Consider the following 22,388-nt stretch of genomic DNA (forward strand, 5'->3'; position numbering starts at 1 on the left):
ACCCCGACGCGTTTCCCCGCTGTAACGGTTCATTAGGAGGTAAGAATAACAATATCAGATGCCGGATGCCATGATGGAAAAGCACCAACAGGCATACAATAAGCACTATGAAGTATTTATAGTGCTTATTGTATGCCTGGTTTCTTTGCTACCCGATGAAGGCTGCACTGTAAAAATAACAGCTGAAACACGTTGTACTGTATTTTAAAAATATTATTTATTTATTTTTTCCTTTTTTTGTTTTGAGATAAATGAATTTTTATTAACATTTTTCACTGGAAGTGGATGCATTCAAAAAATCCTAAGGTGCCTAGCGCCACATTTGCTTGGAGTTTATTTTCCCATTATAGACAGTAATGGAATTGTTGCACCAAACATATTTCAACAAAAAGTGTTCCTGAACTTTTTCCTGTGTTCATCTGCATTCCTTCTGCTATCCCCAATTAAGGGCACCAGAAAACCCTCTGCCCCCAAAGACGATCGTATGAATTTAAAAGGGACAAACATGGTGTTGCCTCTTGCTTGAAGTCATTTTATCAACTATCATTTATCACTAGGGGATCAATGGTTAGGAGTAGATAGGGTTTTTTGAGGTTTTTACCTTTATGTCCTTAATTATTGTTATCTAATAAAGTATCTAACTTTTTATGGGGGTTTTTTTCTTTTGTAATACATGATCAATGGTTAGTAACCACAAAACGTTTTATAGATCTCAGAAGTTATAATCTCTCACAATACCGGCAACATTGCGGAGCACACCCTTGACCAGAGGCATCATTGTATGGCTGGGTAACATTCCAGATAAGACAGCAAATAGAAAGAATGTAAATCAAAAGGAAGTAAAAGTGAATCTATCATTTGGTTTTAAAAATTCCCTAAAAGTATTGAACTGCATAAATTGTGTCTGTACTCCACCAATAATACAATTAAGGGTATGTGTCCACGTGCAGGAAACGCTGCGTGTCTGACGCTGCATAGAGCCGCAGCGTCAGACACGCAGCGTCCAGATGTTACAGCATAGTGGAGGGGATTGAATGAAATCCCGTCTCCACTATGCGTGGTAACACGCACGCGGCGGCCCTGCGACTCCGGACATGCTGCGCGTCTTTTCAGATCGCAGCATGTCCGTATATCTTGCGGCGACCCTGCGTCGCCGCAAGATATAGCACAGGGCCCTATGGTGGGGAGCGATGATCCCGGATGTGTGCTGTGAACACATCCGGCATCATCGCGTCCCAGAAAGGGGGCGGGGCTTACCGCAGAGCGGCTAAGCCGCTCCGACGATACCGCCGGCCATCCTGAACGTGGACACGCAGCCTTAAAGAAACTTTTTTTTTCAGTTTGGTTAAACTTCCTCTGAAAAGATATAGAAAAAAAGCAATTAGAAAATGTTAAAATTCCTGACAATGTATACTTGATTATTTAATATTTGATTATTTAAAATATTCTTATATCTTTATAAGACATGAGATGAACTTCATGAGGGAATGCCTACCTGGCATCACATGGTGCCACATGATATTTTTAGATGATTCGCAGAGCCGGTTATATTGCTCTTGCCTCACAATAATGCTGGCTATAGACTTACAGTAAGACAACAATCATCCTGTTGACAGCTATCTTCAGTAAAACCCTCAGTGTCATCCTTGTCTTCTGAGTCCTGTGTTCTGCACAGCGCAGCTGAGATCTATTACTGTCTGCACAAAGCGAAGCAGTCAGAGGACAAACTGATCCCAATTACTGCTCTCTTTACAGCCAGCAGCAGAAGACAAGGAAGCAGCTGCCTTTACTGACTTATTTCCCACCACAAAGAAGAAGCCAGGCGAGAAGGTGCAAGGCCACGTTCACACGATAAGTATTTGGTCAGTATTTTACATTAGTGTTTGGAAGCCAAAATCAGGAGTGAAACAATCAGAAGAAAAGTATAATAGAAACACGGGCACCACTTCTGCCTTTTTTTTTACCCACTCCTGCTTTTGGCTTCAAATACTGATGTAAAATATAGACTGTGTACACGTGGCCTAATACTGTTTACGGGAGACGCTCCTGTCCTGGTGATGCGCTGGGAACGTTAGTCGATGTACAGGCACTTCAGACACTCCCCGCACACACATACCGACCCTCTGTCAGCCGTATTAGATCCGGGTGCACATTATCGGGGAGATTTTAAATACAAAATGTTCCAAAAATGGAGTATATAGTCAATGTGTGTTTCTCCTGAGTAGTTGAGATGAGGAAGTGTCCGACTGGTAATTTTTACAAGTCTTTTCCGAAAGTTGTCTCCATTTGAACCATCGTTGGAATCTTCAGCTAGTTTTTAGAGTTGATAAGAAGTGATATGTTGCAGTCCGATTCATCCACCTCTCCCCTTGTTACTATTCTCCTCCACCAATTTCTTCACTGGCTACCTACTAACCCCAGAATTTTGTTCTAAATAATAATGTCCATAGTCTGTCCCCTCCATACATCTCTGACCTTATCTCTCACTACCTTTCCACACGTAATCTTCAGTCCTCATATTACCTCCTTCCTTTTCCTCTCACCTTGTCTACTCTTCAGGCAACTATCTCCAAGATTTCTCCCATCCTTCCACAATCTGTCAGACTCTACCCTATCTGTGACAAATTAAAGAGTTTTACAGGCTTTAAATATTGATCACCTATCAATGAATGGAGCTGAGCATGACGGCTTCTTACACTGTCTAGTGGCCATTCCCAGATAAAGCAGCTGAGATCACATTCACCTCAATAAGAGATTATCTGCGGTATCTAAAAATGGTCACTACTCCGTGTACAGAGCTACACTGTCCTCTGTACAGATCTAACCTCCACCATAACCCAAAACAGCTGGTTGGTTGAGGTTCTGGACCACCACCGATCTGATATTGATGATCTATCGTAGGATAGATGATCTATTTAGTAATAACCTATGAACAGCGTCTCCCTTCACCTAGTGTCTCCTTCCCCTTGAGAGCAGAGTCCTCTATCCCTCTGTACTAGACTTTCACTTACTTGGCCATGTTTATTGTATTTATGACCCCCAAGCTGCTGGGTGACCCCCATCGAACCGATAGTGTTTTTAGTCTGGCTTCTTTAAGGATCACTCCTCATGTCATATTCTCAAAGTAAGGCTAGCCCTACACATATGAGCGCTCATTCGGCCATCAGCTAACTTACCCGGCTCCCCTATACATATTAATGCTAAACTCGGCGAAAAAATAAATATATAATCACTATATATGTCAATATATGTATATTTATAAATAGAATTGTTATTTATTTGTATATGTAAAGTCTGATAATCACCTGGGGTTTATATAACATACAGTGCAGTCCGCATTCCGGAACTCTAAACTTTGTGAATTTTCATGAAAAGACTGACATCTTGTGGTATGAAAATATTATAACAGTTCATCCACTATCTTCTATATATATAATTGTCACTCTAAGGGGTACTTCCGTCTGTCTGTCTGTGATGGAAATCCCGGTCGGCCGTGACCAATCAGCGACGGGCACAGTCCGGGCGAGAATTAGTCCCTCCCTATTTCCGTCCAGTCATTGCCCGGCGCCTGCTAAATACTCCCCTCCAGTCAGTGCTGACACCAGGTTAGTAGCAGCGTTAACGGACCGCGTTATGCTGCGGGTAACGCACTCCGTTAATGCTACTATTAACCCTGTGTGAACAACTTTTTACTATTGATGCTGCCTATGCAGCATCAATAGTAAAAAGATCTAATGTTAAAAATAATAAAAAACAAAAAACATGCTATTCTCACCTTCCGTTGTCCACCGATGCGCGCGTGGCTGCCGCCAGCTTCCGTTCTCATAGATGCATTGTGAAATTACCCAGAAGACTTAGCAGCATCAATAGTAAAAAGTTGGTCACACAGGGTTAATAGCAGCGTTAACGGAGTGCGTTACACCACGGCATAACGCTGTGTAATGCAGCCATTAACCCTGTGTGAGCACTGACTGGAGGGGGCACTGACAGAGAGTAAGAAGGGGCGAATTCGCGGCCGGACTGTGCCTGGCGGCCGTGACCAATCGCGACGCGGGATTTCCGTGACAGACAGACAGACTGAAGTGCCCCTTAGACGATTATATATATAGATATATATATGTATGTGTGTTTTTAGTCATAATAGTGAATTAAATTAAATTTTTAATTTCTTTCCCACAGTGTCGGGTCAATCAATATTTTTTCTGCTAGATTTGCTTGGGTTTCAGCAGAAAAAATATCATGTAACATCAGAGGTATATGGCCGTATATTAATGGCTCCATTCACCTCGATAGCTGACTTTGTAATACAGCCACGTGTTTGAGCCCAATACAAATGAGTTTTTTTTTTCAAAAGACAGAACTGGGCGAAAATGGCATGAAAATGTAAATTACACTATTTTTTGTGCCACTTCGCGTTGTGCGAGAATGTTGCTACTATTTAAAAGTGTTTTATGTTAGAGTTTTGACGTAAATACGTACTTTGATGAATTGAGGTCTAAATGTCATATAGTTAGATACTTTTTTATATGGAAGATTATATATGTATGGCACAATAGATGGGACATTTATATAGAGGTAGAGAGGGTACTGAAAACGTGGAGCCAGAGAAGTTTTCGCACCAAATGATGCAGACACAATTCATGGTTGAGAAAGTAACCATAGCTAAATGACAGACATTTTTAGCAGCTAAAGACCTATCATATAATCAAAGAGTGGCCCAGGCTTCATTAAAATCCATTGCACCTGCTCGCCCCTCAGTCTTTCTCTCTGTGGCTCTTTCTATTAGGTTTAACAATAGATTCAATGTACTGCATTTATCTACGGAGGCCTGGGATTGAAAGTCAAGAGTGGGGAAATTAGAAGAACTTTTTTTCCTTTTATTGCCGGTACTGATTTGCGAACTGTATTCAGTACGTCTCTTCTATTCATATCACCAAAAATGCAAGTTATGATGTGGTAAAAAAAAATGTCTCCTATATATTGGAAAACCGCATTAATAGATATGTATATGTGTATTATACCTGAGCTGATTGTTGAGTTTGTATTATGAGGAGCTGTTGTAGTAAAGGAGAAAGATTCAATGTAGCTTGTGAAAGATAGAAGAGTTTGATCTTCATTGATGAGATCTGTATTTGATAACATTAAAGTCAGAGATGCCAACTCTGAAAATCAGAAGATGATTATCGTAATTAGTGGGGTCCTTTAAAGTGGTGACAGAGCAATCTGTATCTCATCTGTATCTCTTTTTTTTTTTTTGTAGAGTACAATGGTGGATGTAGCAATCTTTAAGATGGTAGGGGCAGGATGGAGAACATAAAAAGGTGAGTGGCCACGATCAGAGAAGTCATCTGTGAGTCACTGAATTTATCTGCACGGTCTTCAATGTGGTCAATGTATCATGGTAATTTTGGACTTTTACACCAAGGCTAATGAGGCTTCATCTTTTCTTACTTGGTCCTCCAGTCTTTGTTTCATCACCTACATGAACAGCTATCTCATATGATTGCACACAGATCTCAATGTCTCTCTTTGCTTGAAGATATAGCTGACATAAGTGTTAGCTTCTTCTTTGAAATCTCTGTATGCTTTAAATAGAACCGTGCATGAGGTGGGCGGTAAGCGCCGGTAACCTATAAAAAAAAAAATCAAAAGTCAAGATTTACAAAACAGAGAAACTAGGTCTCCTCCAGAAGGAAGAGAGCTAGCTCATCATGTCATTTGACTAATATCAGATAGCACATCATCAGCAGGGTGAATTTTGTACTTTTTAACCATAGAGCATTGCCTTTATCCGAGTCTACCTGGGCTTTTGACTTCTACTAATTGCTACAACCCTAACAAAAAGTTATTCAAGCTATAAAAAAAATTGATGGAAAGAGCCGCTCATAGCTCACAATCCACCACTGCTGCTCTATACACGTCCTATTTTTTGGTCAGAATGCCCTTTAATTTTCTAATGACTTCCAGAGAAATTTTACAAGAGTTTGAAATGTTCAGGAACTTTTTTATTTTTACACCTATATTTTATGACCATTCATATGTTATTACTACGGTATATTTTTTTTAGTTATTCAAGTGGTTTATTATTATTGGAGTAGAAAAAGGCAAATACTGTAGAAGAATAAAAATACATACTTTTCTCATTTGCACTCCTATATTTTTAATTGCATGAAGCATCCTAAAATTCCTTGTTATATTCAGCTTATAACCTATGAAATCTTAAGGCTATGTGCACACATTGCGGATTAGGCTTAGGAATTTCTGGTGCAGATTCTGCCTCTCCTGGCAGAAAACGCACCTGCGGATTTGTTGCCATTTTTTGTGCAGTTCCGCAGCGGTTTTTGTGCGTTTTTGCTGCGGTTTTCTTGCGGATTTGCTGCGTTTTTTTACCACTGCGGTTTTCTATAATGGAATGGGTACAAAAACGCTGCAGATTCACAAAAAAGAAGTGACATGCTACTTCTTTCAAACCGCAGTGTTTCCGCAGCGGATTTTCCACAAAGTGTGCACAGCATTTTTTTTTCTCCTTGATTTACATTGTACTGTAAATCAATTGCGGATCTGCAGCGTTTCTGCACTGCAAAAAACGCTGCAGATCCACAGAGAATCCGCAACGTGTGCATATACAGTACAGACCAAAAGTTTGGACACACCTTCTTATTTAAAGATTTTTCTGTATTTTCTATATTTTCTGTATTATAGCGTGGATGCTATATATTACGTGGGCTGTGTTATATACTATGTGGCAGTGTTACATACTACGTGGACTGTGTTATATACTATGTGGCAGTGTTACATACTACGTGGGCTGTGTTATATACTATGTGGCAGTGTTATATACTATGTGGGCAGTGTTATATACTACGTGGCAGTGTTATATACTACATGGGCAGTGTTATATACTATGTGCACAGTGTTATATACTACATGGGCTGTGTTATGTACTATGTGGCAGTGTTATATACTACGTGGGCAGTGTTATATACTACGTGCGCAGTGTTATATACTACGTGGGCAGTGTTATATACTACGTGGGCAGTGTTATATACTATGTGGGCAGTGTTATATACTGCGTGGGCTGTGTTATAAACTGCGTGGGCTGTGTTATATACTGCGTGGGCTGTGTTATATACTATGTGGCTGTGTTATATACTTCATGGCTGTGCTATATACTACGTGTCTGTCTGTGTTACGTGGCCTCTGCTATATGCTAGGTGGCTGCTATATATATACATACATACATACATATTCTAGAATACCTGTTACGTTAGAATCGGGCCACCATCTAGTAAATATATATATATATATATATATATATATATATATATACAGTACAGACCAAATGTTTGGACACACCTTCTCATTTAAAGATTTTTCTGTATTTTCATGACTATGAAAATTGTACATTCACACTGAAGGCATCAAAACTATGAATTAACACATGTGGAATTATGTACTTAACAAAAAAGTGTGAAACAACTGAAAATATGTCTTATATTCTAGGTTCTTCAAAGTAGCCACCTTTTGCTTTGATGACTGCTTTGCACACTCTTGGCATTCTCTTGATGAGCTTCAAGAGGTAGTCACCGGGAATGGTTTTCACTTCACAGGTGTGCCCTGCAAGGTTTAATACGTGGGATTTTTTACCTTATAAATGGGGTTGGGACCATCAGTTGTGTTGTGCAGAAGTCTGGTGGATACACAGCTGATAGTCCTACTGAATAGACTGTTAGAATTTGTATTATGGGAAGAAAAAAGCAGCTATGTAAAGAAAAACGAGTGGCCATCATTACTTTAAGAAATGAAGGTTAGTCAGTCCGAAAAATTGGGCAAACTTTGAAAGTGTCCCAAGTGCAGTGGCAAAAACCATCAAGCACTAAAAAAAAAAAAACTGGCTCACATGAGGATTGCCCCAGGAAAGGAAGACCAAGAGTCACCTCTGCTTCTGAGGATAAGTTTATCTGAGTCACCAGCCTCAGAAATCGCAGGTTAACAGCAGCTCAGATTAGAGACCAGGTCAATGCCACGCAGAGTTCTATCAGCAGTCACATCTCTACAACAACTACTACTACATCCGGTTTGCGTTTAGTTAGACCATCATTTATTTTTCAACAGGACAATGACCCCAAACACACCTCCAGGCTGTGTAATGGCTATTTGACCAAGAAGGAAAGTGATGGGGTGCTACGCCAGATGACCTGACCTCCACAGTCACCAGACCTGAACCCAATCGAGATGGTTTGGGGTGAGCTGGACCGCAGAGTGAAGGCAAAAGGGCCAACAAGTGCTAAGCATTTCTGGGAACTCCTTCAAGATTGTTGGAGACCATTCCCAGTGATTATCTCTTGAAGCTCATCAAGAGAATGCCAAGAGTGTGCAAAGCAGTCATTAAAGCAGAAGGTGGCTACTTTTTAGAACCTAGAATATAAGACATAATTTCAGATGTTTCACACTTTTTTGTTAAGTATATAATTCCACATGTGTTAGTTCATAGTTTTGATGCCTTCAGTGTGAATATACAATTTTCATAGTCATGAAAATACAGAAAAATCTTTAAATGAGAAGGTGTGTCCAAACTTTTGGTCTGTACTGTACCCTAAAAGAAACTTTAAAATATCTAATTTTTATAGCACAATTATAAGAGTAGAGTTTTTTTCCCAAGCTTCATACACTTTACTACACGTGATTTTTTTTTAAATGATTGTGAATTGCTCATGTATGCCTGGAGATATGCTTAAAAGTTCTTTGGTTTACAACAGCAGCAGATTGATCATTATTTCAAAATATAAGTTATAAAAAGTTTTAATATGTTACAGAGTCTGCAAACTGTTACTGATCGGTGTAGGTCAAAACACCAATTTGAAGCATGCAGCGTCTATATGAGTGGTGTACGGGCTCAATAGTAATTCGATGAGTTTGTACACCGCTCTTTGCAGAGTAAGGTCGATGGACCCACATTACTGAGCCTGATCATTTCTTTAGGGATATACTGTACATATGAAACCTGGATGAAGGATTCCAGATGGATAACAGCAGCTAAGCCTACATGGATAATAGGGAAATGCAGTTTCTGGTCGGGAGACATACTTTTCTGAGTGGTAGAAAACTAAAGGTGCATTTAACAGGGACCGATCTTGACCCATTAACAAGTGTCGATTGACTATACACAAGCTGCTCGTTTACTGGCCTGTTTGCACAGAGTGATGAATTTGATGGTATCAGAATGATCATTAACATGATCATTCTTTCCCCATACAGCTCATGAATGGGCATTTTTCTCGTCAGGTCATCTCCGGCATGTTTACATGGGTCGATATAATCAGGAATTAATGTTCTTATGAATGATCGTTGCTGGCTCATATAAATGTCACTATATCGAAACTTTACAGAAAGTAAAGTTACAAAAAAACATATAGGGATTAGCAGAATAGGAAGACCAGTAGGGAATGTTATAATAAAGCAAATTACAAAAGTGGTTGGTGGTTAAAGATAAATATTAATTAACGGTATTATAAGTATTGATAAATGCCTTTTAACTTTTTCTCACCTTGGGAGTTGAAATTTATTTTTTAGCTAATAATGTTGATCAAAAGTGCTCCTGATTCTTTGTATAGTTTCTCTTTTTATCTTATAACATTATTGAGCATCTCCTGATAAAATTCACGTTTTCTGCTGGTTTTGTCCATGAGGTTCCAAGAACATCAACTGACTTGTAATAGTTCAGTGAGATGAAAACTTGTCCGGGAGCCGAGAATAACAACACACATCACAGACAGGTTAGTTATACAGCAGTTACCGCTGATATAATTTAAGTAAAGTAATAATTGACAGGCAGACGTACCTTGAATTAGTGGAAACGTGCACTCCAACCAGTCTGGTGCTAAAAAAGAGTAAGATGCGAAGTCGAAAGGATTTTCCTGTTTTTCACCAAGGACCTCTAAAAGGAGGTATGGACTTAACGATTTGGATTCCCAGGCCACAGTCTTCTGAATAAGCTCCGGTTAATAGCGAGTGTTTCAGTAATGTGGCAGGGATAGAAAGTTGGCCACTGCCACATATCGCAATCCGAAGGTCAGCAAGGTACAAGTAATCCAGAGAACGAAGTGGAGGTATATCAAACGTCAAAGCCACAGCACAGATCAAACCAGAGAGATGAACAAGACGCGAAAAATGTAAAGGGTGAGGACAGTGGCAAAATCCAGACACAAACCAAAGTTTTAAAACAAAAGGCTGAATAATGCTAAAGAGTCTAAAGGCAGCTTCTGTCTTGTAAAGCCAATTTCTAGAGTCCGGAGGTCCAAGGACTGACAGTTGCTGCAGCATCCCCTCGGGTTGGGAGATTCTGCCAAATAGAGCAAGCAGTGGGAGGATAGGAGTACCGTAGTAGTGTTTCCAAGATGGACCAACGTCTTCATCAGGAGTACCACACTATTGTTGGTCCAACTTCAAAACGCATTGAGAATAAATGGCATGGTCAGTCCTGTAAACCGTATTCTGGATTTCTTAAATTACATCAGCAGCGCAGACTACTACTCCTATCCTACCACTACTACTACTTGCTCTATACGGAAGGATCTCCCAACCTGTATGAAGGGAAGCAATCTGTGTGGAGAAGCATAAAGGTACCGTTACACTAAACGATTTACCAACTATCACGACCAGCGATACGACCTGGCCGTGATCGTTGGTAAATCGTTGTGTGGTCGCTGGGGAGCTGTCACACAGACAGCTCTCTCCAGCGACCAACGATCCGGGGAAAGACTTTGGCATCGTTGAAACTGTCTTCAACGATGCCGAAGTCCCCAGGTAACCAGGGTAAACATCAAGTTACTAAGTGCAGGGCCGTGCTGCATCGTCAGCTTCCCTGCACTGTGTAAGCGCCGGCCGTAAAGCAGAGCACAGTGGTGATGTCACTGCTGTGCTCTGCTTTACGGCCGGCGGCGCTGACAGTCAGTGCAGGGAAGCTGACGGCGGGGGACGTGACAGACATCGGAATGTAAGTATGTACTGTTTGTTTTTTTTTACTTTTACAATGGTAACCAGGGTAAATATCGGGTTACTAAGCGCGGCCCTGCGCTTAGTAACCCGATGTTTACCCTGGTTACAAATGAACACATCGCTAGATCGGCGTCACACACGCCGATCCAGCGATGACAGCGGGTGATCAGAGACCAAAAAAAGGTCCTGATCATTCCCCACGACCAACGATCTCCCAGCAGGGGCCTGATCGTTGGTCGCTGTCACACATAAGGAGATCGTTCGCGAGATCGTTGCTACGTCACAAAAAAGCATGACGTTGCAACGATATCGTTAACGATATCGTTATGTGTGAAGGTACTTTAAGGTGCAGTCTATGAGGGAAGGGTGCATAATGAGCAGTGAGTATGAAGGGAGAGCAGTCTGTGTGGCGGAGCATTAGGCTACGTCGCCACGATCAGGAATAGTAGTGTTTTGGACGCAGAGTATTATTGCTATGTCTAAAACACTGCGTTCTCCTGTAAAATCATGTGAGGACTTATTTTGGGATAGGTCTTATTTTCAGGGAAAAACAGTTCTCAGATGCCTTGGTCGCTATTGACGGCAGCATTTGCGGAAATTAAGGGGTTGCCCACTACTTACGTAGATTACCACTTCTCAGTTGGTATATTCCTCTGTATAAAATAAAATCAGCTTGTACTTCTCATTGTTACCATTCCAGTGATGATAGCAATGAGTCTCCCGGGGCTTACGTGGTATTGATATACCACTTGAGCCCTGCAGCCAATCAGCGGCTGCTTCACTATGACTTTGTTTGGACGTAACTGACATTTAGAGGAAGTCAGAAAGCAGCAGCTCTTATTTCTTGCTATGTACGGCAGAAATTACGATCTCCTATGAGTACCCGCCAAAAGATTGTTTTTCATAGGAGTAACCTCATGCCTGGCTCGGGGGGTCTTTAGTAGACCCTGACCTGTCATGGCAACCCATCAGCATTTCATAATCTTGTCAAGAGGGGAGCAACTGGCAGTTAAAACAGTGATGCCCCTGTGTCGCTAACTGACTGTATTATTCAGCCATCGTTTGCTTCTAACAGCTCCACTTGCTGCTATTAGAAGCAGATGATAGCTGAATAACACAGTCATGATGTGCTGCGAAAGATGCGAGCTGAGCTCCTGAGCCTGCATCATAGATAGGGACCTGACATATGATATACCAGTTCATCATAGGTTGAGAAGGGGGTAAAGGATTAAAGGACCAATCACATGGGCAGATGAATTTCAGATAACTAGCGCTGAAAGCTTCGAAAATATGTAATCAATGATAAAATGAGCAAAAGTTCACGAACAATCATTCTGACAATACCGCCTCGAGGTGACAGGCTGTTACACACAAAACTGTGGAAAAAATATATTCTGTATCAGCAGCATGGATTTTTTCTGTTCTTACCTATGTAGGTAGCTAGTGATATGGGGTCTGATTCAGTGATGTTATCGGCAGCTCTTGTATAGACCAGGAATGTATATGTTTCTCCTGGTGTCAGATTCATTATTGTCACTGATTCACTTGTCACTATTATATTATTTATCATTGTGGCTGATGAGTTGAATGTCTGGACTCTGTACCCGTAAGATGTCTGATTCTCATAAGGATTATTCCACGTCAGAGACACAGAATATGAGGTCACAGCGCCGATCTGCAGAAATTTTACTGATAACGGTTCTGTAATAAAACAAATACAAACAATCAGTGCAGATATAAAATGAGACTGCAGCGTGTAGCATTATCTAATAGGAAACCACTGTCCAAAACCTAAAAATCCAGGTGAGACCGAAGAACTGACTGCGATTTCATCAGATATAAAGATATAAAAGTCTATATGCCCCATACACATTAGACTAAAAATTGGCCAATATCAAAGGGATGGGCAGATAGTCTAATGTATAAGTGGGGCCTCCCAACTGTCTGCCAACAGATGTCAGTGGAGAGAATGATACAACAGGTCTGATTTTGCAAGGCTCAAGATATGCTGTCTCATAGAGAGCATAGGCGCATAGAGCTGCAGCTGCTGTCGAAACAGCTGACATGTGCCAGGAAAGATGTGGGCTCAACCCACATCAAAGGGAGTGATTCCGACGTGGGCATAGTATTACGCCCAACATCGGAAAGGGGTTTAAAAAAAAAACACTTCACAGGCTTACTATACATGTAACCAAAATAAGTCTTCATGTCATGCTGGGCATATGAAGGACAGAGTCTTGGTTTTCAAGGGAAGTCTTAATTCATCAAATGAAATAATTTGCATCTCTGAAAGACTATTCATTTTTTTATGACATTTTTTTTGTAGGTGGGATGAATGAACAACTGCAATTTTGTCTTTTTTAATTTTGCATTTTCAGTGCTGTATAAATAAAATGCTGATTTAGGCCGGTGTCACACTTGCGAGTGCAATGCAAGAAACTCACGCCTCAATTCCTGGCACTGCCACCAGCGGTTCGGACCGGAGCGTTCAGCTCCATATAAATACATGCAGCCGCACACTCTGGTCCAGAGTATCGGCGGCAGTGCCCGGAATAGATGCGAGAGACTCGCATGAGTTTCTCACATTGCACTCGCAAGCAAGACAACGGCCTTAGGCCAAGACAAATATGGCCAAGTCTCACATTTTATTTATCTATTTATCTTTTTTTTACCGCATTATTATTTGACCATTCCAGGACTCTGTTTATAATATTGCTCTGTCTCCTTGGTATAGCGCCCCCTTTTGGTTTCTTTTTTCCCCCTACCATTTGGTGCATTCTTTCACAAATAAATTCTATTCAATTGATTATTTGGGCATTAGTTCAGTTTTTTGTTCTCTTTTCTTGTGCATGATTTCCGATTTGACGGTTACCATGTCCATATTGGGGTACATATGATATTTGGATCTTGAACAAAATATTTCATTTCCATTGATAGTGTCTTACAAAGTGACTGAATTATCTATGTATACCTTGCCTTGAGTTTTTTAAGCAATACGTGTAGCCGCACGCTCCGCTCCTGAGTGACGGTGGCAATGCGGGGTATTAACATGCAAGACTAGGCCGTATTTCTCACATGCGTAATCCCAGCCTAATGCGGCTCCATGTGTTCCTATGCGGCCGCACGCTCCGCTCCGAAGTGCCGGCGCCAGAGCTTGCTGTTCACATGCGAGACACGGACGTGTTTCTCGCATGTGTGACTCCAGCCTAATAGTGAGCATTGCAGTGATACTTACTTTATAACTTTTTTAATGTTTTACAACTTTTGTACAAGAAAATCACTTTTCAAAAAATTATAGAGCTGTATGTATATAAATTTTGATATTTTATATAAGGCAAAATGAACAAAAATGTAAATTTTGTCATAGTTTGGTAAAGACATCAAAAGTTGCAAAACTTTAAAATTTTACACCAAACTGGTGAATTTGCTCCAGTGTCTGAATATACTCTAGAACCAGCTCCTACTTTGGCGGCCATGTTTTAACCTGTTCAGTTTTGCAGTGGCTGCTTGCGGTATAAATTGCGAAAGCTCACTACACGGTGGCATCCTTCAGAGAGAAACATTTGCAATGTATGTCTCTAATGGACACAGAAAGAAATCTTAAATGAATGATGATTCAAGGAAGTGTCCCACAAGCAATATGGTATATATAATGTGTGCTATGAGACATGTTTTTCCTCAGAAAGACCCGTTATATTTGATTTTCTTCACATTATATATTAGTTCTTATTGGCCTCAGCCTCCTTCCTCTCAGTATCTTTACAATCAGCTCTCACACCTTCCATTTTCCTGTCAGAAATCATTGTTTTCTGTATCTGTCATCTGACAGAAATTTCAGTCAGAATTTCCCTCACAGACTAAGGCCACGCCTCCTTCATTGCTTACTGTAAAGCAAAAGTTTTACTGTAAAGTAAAACTGTAAAGCGCTGCGGAATATGTTAGCGCTATATAAACATAAAGATTATTATTATTATTATTATTATTATTATTATTATTATTACTGAGGAACAGCTGCTTCCTATTGGCTGCAACTACTGTCAATCTCCTGTCATTGGAAAAACCCTTCTAGCAGAACTGAAGATGGAGGAGTTTTTCTCTGAGGAGAATCATTTAGCAAAGTTTATGCGACACTACTGCATCTAGTATTTCTATATTCAGCTTCTTGTCAGCAGTCTTACCCACCAATATAACAATTATCACACTAAGGCCGGGATCACACATGCGAGAAACACGTCCGTGTCTCGCATGTGAAATCCAAGCTCTGGCGCCGGCACTCCAGAGCGGAGCGTGCGGCCGCATAGGAACACATGGAGCCGCACGCTCCGTTCTGGTGTGCTGGTGCCAGAGCCTGGATTTCACATGCGAGACACGGACGTGTTTCTCGCATGTGTGATCCCGGCCTAATGCAATTACCACACTTAAACATGGCAGGTCTGACTAAAATCCAATATGGCTGCTGTTCGATCTTGCATAGACGCAGCTTTTGAATAGCAAATGTACTTAATTTTGAAGCCATGCAAGAGTATACTGTGTTATATATGCCAGAATAAAGTGAATAGTGATTCAAGGAAATGTTCCACAAGTAATATGGTATATATATAAATGTGTGCCGTGAGACATTTTAGGGGTTTACAATGGACATTGGAGCGCAACTCGTGCTCGCTCCATACATCCGCATCCGACGTGTGACGTACATGTACATCACAGATCAGGAAGGGGATAAAGGGATTGTAACATGAGAAACCTTTAGGCTATGTGCACGCGGTGCGGATTTTGCTGTGGATCCGCAGCGGTTTTGACGCTGCGGATCTGCAGCTGTTTTCCATGAGTTTACAGTACCATGTAAACCTATGGAAAACACAAAAAGCAGTGCACATGCTGCAGAAAAAAACACGCGGAAACGCTGTGGTTTACATTCCGCAGCATGTGAATTCTTTGTGCGGATTCCGCTGCGGTTTACACCTGGTCCACAATAGGAATCCGCAGGTGTAAAACGGTAGGTGGAAACCGCACAAAAACCGCGTTAAATCCGCGGTAATTCCGCAGTGAATCCACAGGTAATCCGCAGTGCGGTTTACCTTCGGATTTTCAAAAACAGGTGCGGAAAAATCCGCAGAGATCCAACCTACGTGTGCACATACCCTTATAGTCTATCCATGCCATAAATATCTGATAAATATGGTTTCCATCTCTGGGAACAGTACCTATCTGAAGTACGAGCCCTCCCTGATCTCCTGTTCTGGCTGGCGTCCAACCACCAGTCAAGGTTGCCGTCTTGATGTTTTATTTTTACTGTACAGCTTAAAAAAAAATGGACAGATGATATTTTTTGAAGCCCTTATTCTACGAAGGTATTTTCATTTTTGAGTTTTCGATTTTTGCACCCCTTATTTTTAGGTTAATATGGTCATGTGAGGTCTTGTTTTTTGCGGTATAAGTTGTATTTTTGAACAACACCGTTGGTTTTAACATATCATGTACTGGAAAATGGGAAAAAAATTCCAAGTGTGGTAAAATTGCAAAAAAAAGTCCAATCCCAGACTTGTTTTTTTTTTTTTTTGGTTTATTTTTACTGTGTTCACTAAATGCTAAAACTAACCTGCCATTATGATTCTCATGATTCTCCAGGTCATTGCAATTTCACAGACACCAAACATGTTTATGTTCTTTTTTATTTAAGTGGTGAAAAAAATTCAAAAGTTTGTTAGAAAAAATTAAATTGCTCCATTTTCTGATACCCATAGCGCCTCCATTTTTTGTGATCTAGGGCTGAGTGAGGGCTTATTTTTTGCAAGCCGAGCTAACGTTGTTAATGCTACCATTTTGGTGCAGATACGATCTTTTGATCGCACATTATTGCATCTGCAATCCGGCTATGACAACCATAGAGGTTTGCTGAAGAACTTTGGTTGTCATGCCAACCCATCGGTGACCCGCCATAACGTGACGGGGTCACCGATAGGCGGTATTTCCGGCCAGAAGCTCAAGTTAAATGCCGCTGTCAGAGAGCTGTTCAAAACAGCTGACATGTGCTGGAAAAGATGTGGGCTCACCGCCGAAGCCCACATCAAAGGGAGGGAGTCCGACATCGCCGTACTATTACACCCAATGTTGGAAAGGGGTTAAGGACACATTGGAAAACCATAATACGTTGTTATGATTATAAGTGATCAATGTCCACCAACCCATAATTGTGACATCAGCCTCATTTACTGTAAACTGTGAATAATGAACATGTTTAGCCTAAAGGTACCGTCACATTTAGCGACGCTGCAGCGATCTAGACAACGATCCCGATCGCTGCAGCGTCGCTGTGTGGTCGCTGGAGAGCTGTCACACAGACAGCTCTCCAGCGACCAACTATGCGAAGTCCCCTGGTAACCAGGGTAAACATCGGGTTACTAAGCGCAGGCCCGCGCTTAGTAACCCGATGTTTACCCTGGTTACCAGCGTAAACGTAAAAAAAAACAAACACTACATACTTACATTCCAGTGTCTGTCCTCCGGCGCTCTGCTTCTCTGCACTGGGTAAGCGCCGGCCGGAAAGCACAGCGGTGACGTCACCGCTGTGCTCTGCTTTACGGCCGGCCAGCGCTAGTGCAGAGAAGCAGAGCGCCGGAGGACAGACACCGGAATGTAAGTATGTAGTGTTTGGGTTTTTTTACGTTTACGCTGGTAACCAGGGTAAACATTGGGTTACTAAGCACGGCCCTGCGCTTTGTAACCCGATGTTTACCCTGGTTACCAGTGAAGACTTCGCTGAATCGGCGTCACACACGCCGATTCAGCGATGTCTGCGGGAGATCCAGCGACGAAATAAAGTTCTGGACTTTCTGCTCTGACCAACGATGTCACAGCAGGATCCAGATCGCTGCTGCGTGTCAAACACAACGATATCGCTAGCCAGGACGCTGCAACGTCACAGATCGCTAGCGATATCGTTGTTAAGTTGGCCAGTGTGAAGGTACCTTTAGGACTGGCAAATGTAAGGACCCTTGACGCAAGTTGCCAGCTTACATATTGTGGCCCCAATATTAACTAATACCTTACATATATTGATTTTTTTTTTTGCACTTTATCTTACAAGGTGCAGTTGGACCAAGATGGCTCCGTAAACTGTGGCCTCTGTTCACACAGTAAGCATTTTGTAGCACTGGGTGGCCTGCCTGTATGTGCGTTACTAATATGCTGTTAGCCAGATGCTCTGCATTGCTTGTGTGTATAACGCCGCATACAGACTATTATCTTTTATCTTTTGTGCACTAATATACCAAACAGCCAACACTGGGTTGAAAGTGGTTGTTTCAACGGTATTGCTGCACCTGTGTTTCTGCCATCATTAATAGGGTCCGCTGCACACTGTCAGTGCATTTGTTTGAAGGCCTGAGCAGGTAATCATCACTGCTTCGTTTCTCTGTGATTTTTGTATAATACATATTCCCTTGGAAAGAAACTGGAATACATACAATTTTCCTATGAAGTAAAGGTGTGAATTTTCACATTTGCATTATGACTTCTGTTAATAACATACAGTTGTATGACTTATCCAACGGATAAACGTGGGAACCCCAATGATTTATTACAGGGTCTTTTAGGAGTTGCAGCAAAGATTCTGTCATTATGAATGTAAAATTATAAATGCAAATGGGACATAACTGTAAGCAGAACACAACTGAATGCATCATTAATCCAGACAAACGATGACACCATCGACCTCATACTTACTGGTAGTGACGTTGCGGCAGCAGCTGATTGTGTCGTTCCCATAGTAGATCACATACTGTGTACCAGACACAACGCTCATGAGTGATGTGTTATTCCTGCTATTATCGGATGCCAGAATCATGGTGCCATTTATTCCAGTTATATACTGAACAAAGAATCCCCCAGCTAGTCCAGTGATGGTTATCTGGGAGGTGGTCTCCTGGATGCTGATTGTTTGGCATTCAGGTATTTCTGTAAGCAAATATATCATCAGCCATAGTGAAAAATAAAAACTTTTCTATTTTAGATACATTGAAGCAATAATAAAAATAATAATAATAATAATCTTTATTTTTATATAGCGCTAACATATTCTGCAGCGCTTTACAGTTTTTGCACACATTATCATCACTGTCCCCGATGGGGCTCACAATCTAGAATCCCTATCAGTATGTCTTTGGAATGTGGGAGGAAACCGGAGTGCCCGGAGGAAACCCACGCAAACACGGAGAGAACATACAAACTCTTTGCAGATGTTGTCCTGAGTGGGATTAGAACCCAGGACCCCAGCGCTGCAAGGCTGCAGTGCTAACCACTGTGCCACCGTGCCGCAAATGCAAATATGTACATAATGAGGCGTTCACCCATGACTTTGCTGTGATTTTATTAAGAACTCCCAATTTCTCATGATAGAAATTCAATAAATTATCATGGCAAATTGATAGCAAGAAAGGCTGTAATCCATATGCCAACCACTGGGTGGCCACATATAGACACAAGGCCCCATTCAGACTGCCGTTTTACACGCTTGTCTTCATGAGATGCATACAGGGGTAAGATGTGCTTAATTTAATAAAAGGCACATCTGATCACTGGCATGCCCCTCCATGTACATGGCCAGAAATGTTACTCTACTCATGAACTGGAGCAATATTTCTGGTGTAAAGCACGTCACAACTTATTATGAGCTTGAAAGGAGGGCTTTGTCATTCCCCACCCAACCCCAGCTTGGGCCATTTTGGCCAGATCTGTCAAAAGTTTGAAATGCCAGATTTCGCAAAATGTTTATGCCACTTTAATTGGATTAAACATTTGATTGGATCATCTGGGGTATTTGGGACAAATAACGAGGCAGAATTACAGCAGGCAAAGTAGTAAGTTATTGGTTTGGTTACACTAGCTGAAATAGGAAACTACCACAAGCGATAGAATGGATAAGAAAGGGAAAATTACTGTTGATCACAGGAGACGTAATCTCCAGAGTAAAATATAACACAGATAAGCAGGAAAAAGAGGCGGCTGCTACTTACCGTCACACGAGGACACCATCTGGAAAATAGGAATACACTTCTAATTATCATATAAAACATTACATAGGATTACAAAACCATTCTATTTGTGCAATAAAGGGTAGTACTGCGTTAGCATTCTGACCCATTAAAAAAAAGTGGACAGCCCCTTTAATTTGAAGTTGTCAAAAGGGAAAGGACAGGCAACCACAAATTTTCCTTATCAGGAGTACTAATAGTCAATGAGACATCCCCTTTAACTTCATGAGTTTTGAGTTTGGGCTCCACATTGAAGTTCAGCTTTCATTCTAGGAATGAAAAATTCTGGTATAAAGACTTGGAATTACCTATTTTACAATTAGTGTGATAACAATGTTTTCACTTATGATATTATGCGGGTGTAAAATGCACCTTCGTGATAGTGGTCCCTCAACAATATAAGACACTAGGTGGTTGAGATTACACCTCTGTATATGTCATTTTGTGATGGCACTTAAAAGTTTTGGGGGGAAAATTCACTTTAAGACATTATGCTTATATGACACTAATCAAACAGAGATGTTCTGTGTCTGATGCCTAGCTTGGAATGTCTGACACGTTGAGATTTTTTATGATATCCCTTTTTTGCTGCACTTATTTGATTCTCTATCTATAGAGGCCAATTCATTATTGCATTTCAACCAGTTTGTTGTCCAGTTTTCCTTCTTTTGTTTGCCCCAAATTCATCTTTCCATTTGCGCTTTTTTTAAAGACTATTTTAGATGTGTTCACTTGCTTTATTTTTTTCCTTTTTTTAAAATGCCACCGTGGTCGGGGTTTAAGTGTTAACAAATGTTTTCGCCCGATTCAACATTTTTCGAAAAGTCCCAAAAAAGTCACAACATTTCTTGAATAAATCCCTCCTGGAGTGAATTTATGTACACCAGCAACTTATGATCAATGCTTGCAACAATTTTAAAAAGATAAAACTTTTTCCACTAAAAAAATACATAATTAAAAAAAAGCTCCAAAAATGGCTGAAGGCAGAAAAAAGACCATTTATATCTTTACGCAAAATTCGTGAACCATGTGCAACATTTTGATGAATTTGGAACAGAAAACAAAACGTCAGCGAATACCACAAGATTAAAAAAGGAAAGTGACTAAAAAAAACAAATACGTCACAGTAGACACCGTTTTAGAAATGGAAAATAAATATACATATTAATTTATACACCCAAAAATATTCTCCCCCTACATTTGCAACCTGTTAGAATACTACAGTTCTGGGACAGTATGTTCATATCACTCTGTATAATAAGCTAATGTACTTAACCGTAGGCACACATGTAGCAGAGCTGAGTTTGGATTTACACATGATTCAGTTATCCCAATGCACATGTATGTAGCCAAAAAGGATAAAATGGCCAAGTTCAGCTCTACTACATCTACTTATCCAGAAAGTTCAACCGCTGCTGTCACTGAGGGTCTCACCTTAGGCAGGAGCAGTGCTGCGATGAGGAGCAGTTGCTGCATCACAGGAGCAGTCAGAGCCCCCATCTCCAGGACTCGGTCTGTAGTATTGCACCAGGACTTGGCTCTTAATGTGCCTGTGGATATTGTCACCCAACTAGGTGGAGCAAAATTCAGCCCTTACCTGGAGACTCTTGCTCCAAAAGACTGCAGTGTGAAGGGTGAACAAAAGGTCAGGTTACTGCCGCACTGTATGGGCTAATGTCACTGGCTCCTGATTCCCCTGTAATTTGGTTAACAAGAATTTACCTGACATTGATTTACAGACAGCTATCTCCACTAGAGAGGTAGTTTCATTTTCTCAAAGGAAAGAACTAATTTTTTGGTACATGTTAAGAAGCAGATAAACTCACAGAGTGGCTTTAAAAAAAAATTCAAGGAAAAACTCTTACAGCCCCCTTACAGTTACAATTTATCACTCGACTATTATATCTTCTACATTGTCCATGAAGGTTTGGAGGTCACCTCGACCCTCCCCATTGATGTGAAGCTCGTCCCTACCGTAGATCCTGTAGCCCACAGAGAAGTTGGCCAAGTTCTCCATGAACCCAAAACCTTCCTTCCAAGTTCCTACACCAATTCCTAAGCCACTTATTTATCTCCCCAAGCTCCCACTGTCTTTCTAGTAACACTTGCGGCACCAGCAGCATTTCTGAAAACACCACCTTGGAAGTCCTGGACTTCAACTTCTCTCCTAGTTCTCTGTAATCATTTTTAAGGACCTTCCACCTCCCTCTAACTTTGTTATTGGTACCAATGTGTACCATGACCTCTGGGTCACGACAGTGATACTTTGGGTACAGTAAAATATCACTGACACTTGGGTACATGACTGATACTTGGGGTACAAACAGGTAGTGACATGTGAGATGAGAAAATATCCAA

The 22,388-nt window shown here is 41.0% G+C and overlaps 1 protein-coding gene across 1 annotated transcript; it reads right to left on the minus strand.

Moving 5' to 3' along the window:
• Positions 1–238: 238 nt before the first annotated feature.
• LOC138648713 (receptor-type tyrosine-protein phosphatase eta-like) lies at positions 239–21,636 on the minus strand. Its single transcript, XM_069738546.1, has 6 exons — positions 21,465–21,636; positions 20,013–20,031; positions 18,724–18,954; positions 12,427–12,699; positions 9,548–10,048; positions 239–5,630 (listed from the first exon to the last, which is right to left on the minus strand). Exons 1-5 carry the CDS (start codon positions 21,528–21,530, stop codon positions 10,017–10,019), a joined length of 621 nt encoding a protein of 206 aa, XP_069594647.1. The 5' UTR covers positions 21,531–21,636; the 3' UTR covers positions 239–5,630; positions 9,548–10,016.
• Between the last annotated feature and the right edge of the window lie 752 nt (positions 21,637–22,388).

Source organism: Ranitomeya imitator, chromosome 9 (assembly GCF_032444005.1).
Source record: "Ranitomeya imitator isolate aRanImi1 chromosome 9, aRanImi1.pri, whole genome shotgun sequence".
NCBI classification, from domain to species: Eukaryota; Metazoa; Chordata; class Amphibia; order Anura; family Dendrobatidae; genus Ranitomeya; species Ranitomeya imitator.

Coding starts and splice junctions, on each gene's coding strand:
- LOC138648713 (XM_069738546.1), bottom strand. CDS start 21,530: ATGGGGGCTCTGACTGCTCCTGTGATGCAGCAACTGCTCCTCATCGCA. Junction 12,700..18,723: donor CTGCCGCAACGTCACTACCA/GTAAGTATGAGG, acceptor GTTTTATTACAG/AACCGTTATCAGTAAAATTT. Junction 10,049..12,426: donor ATCACTAGCTACCTACATAG/GTAAGAACAGAA, acceptor GATATGTGGCAG/TGGCCAACTTTCTATCCCTG.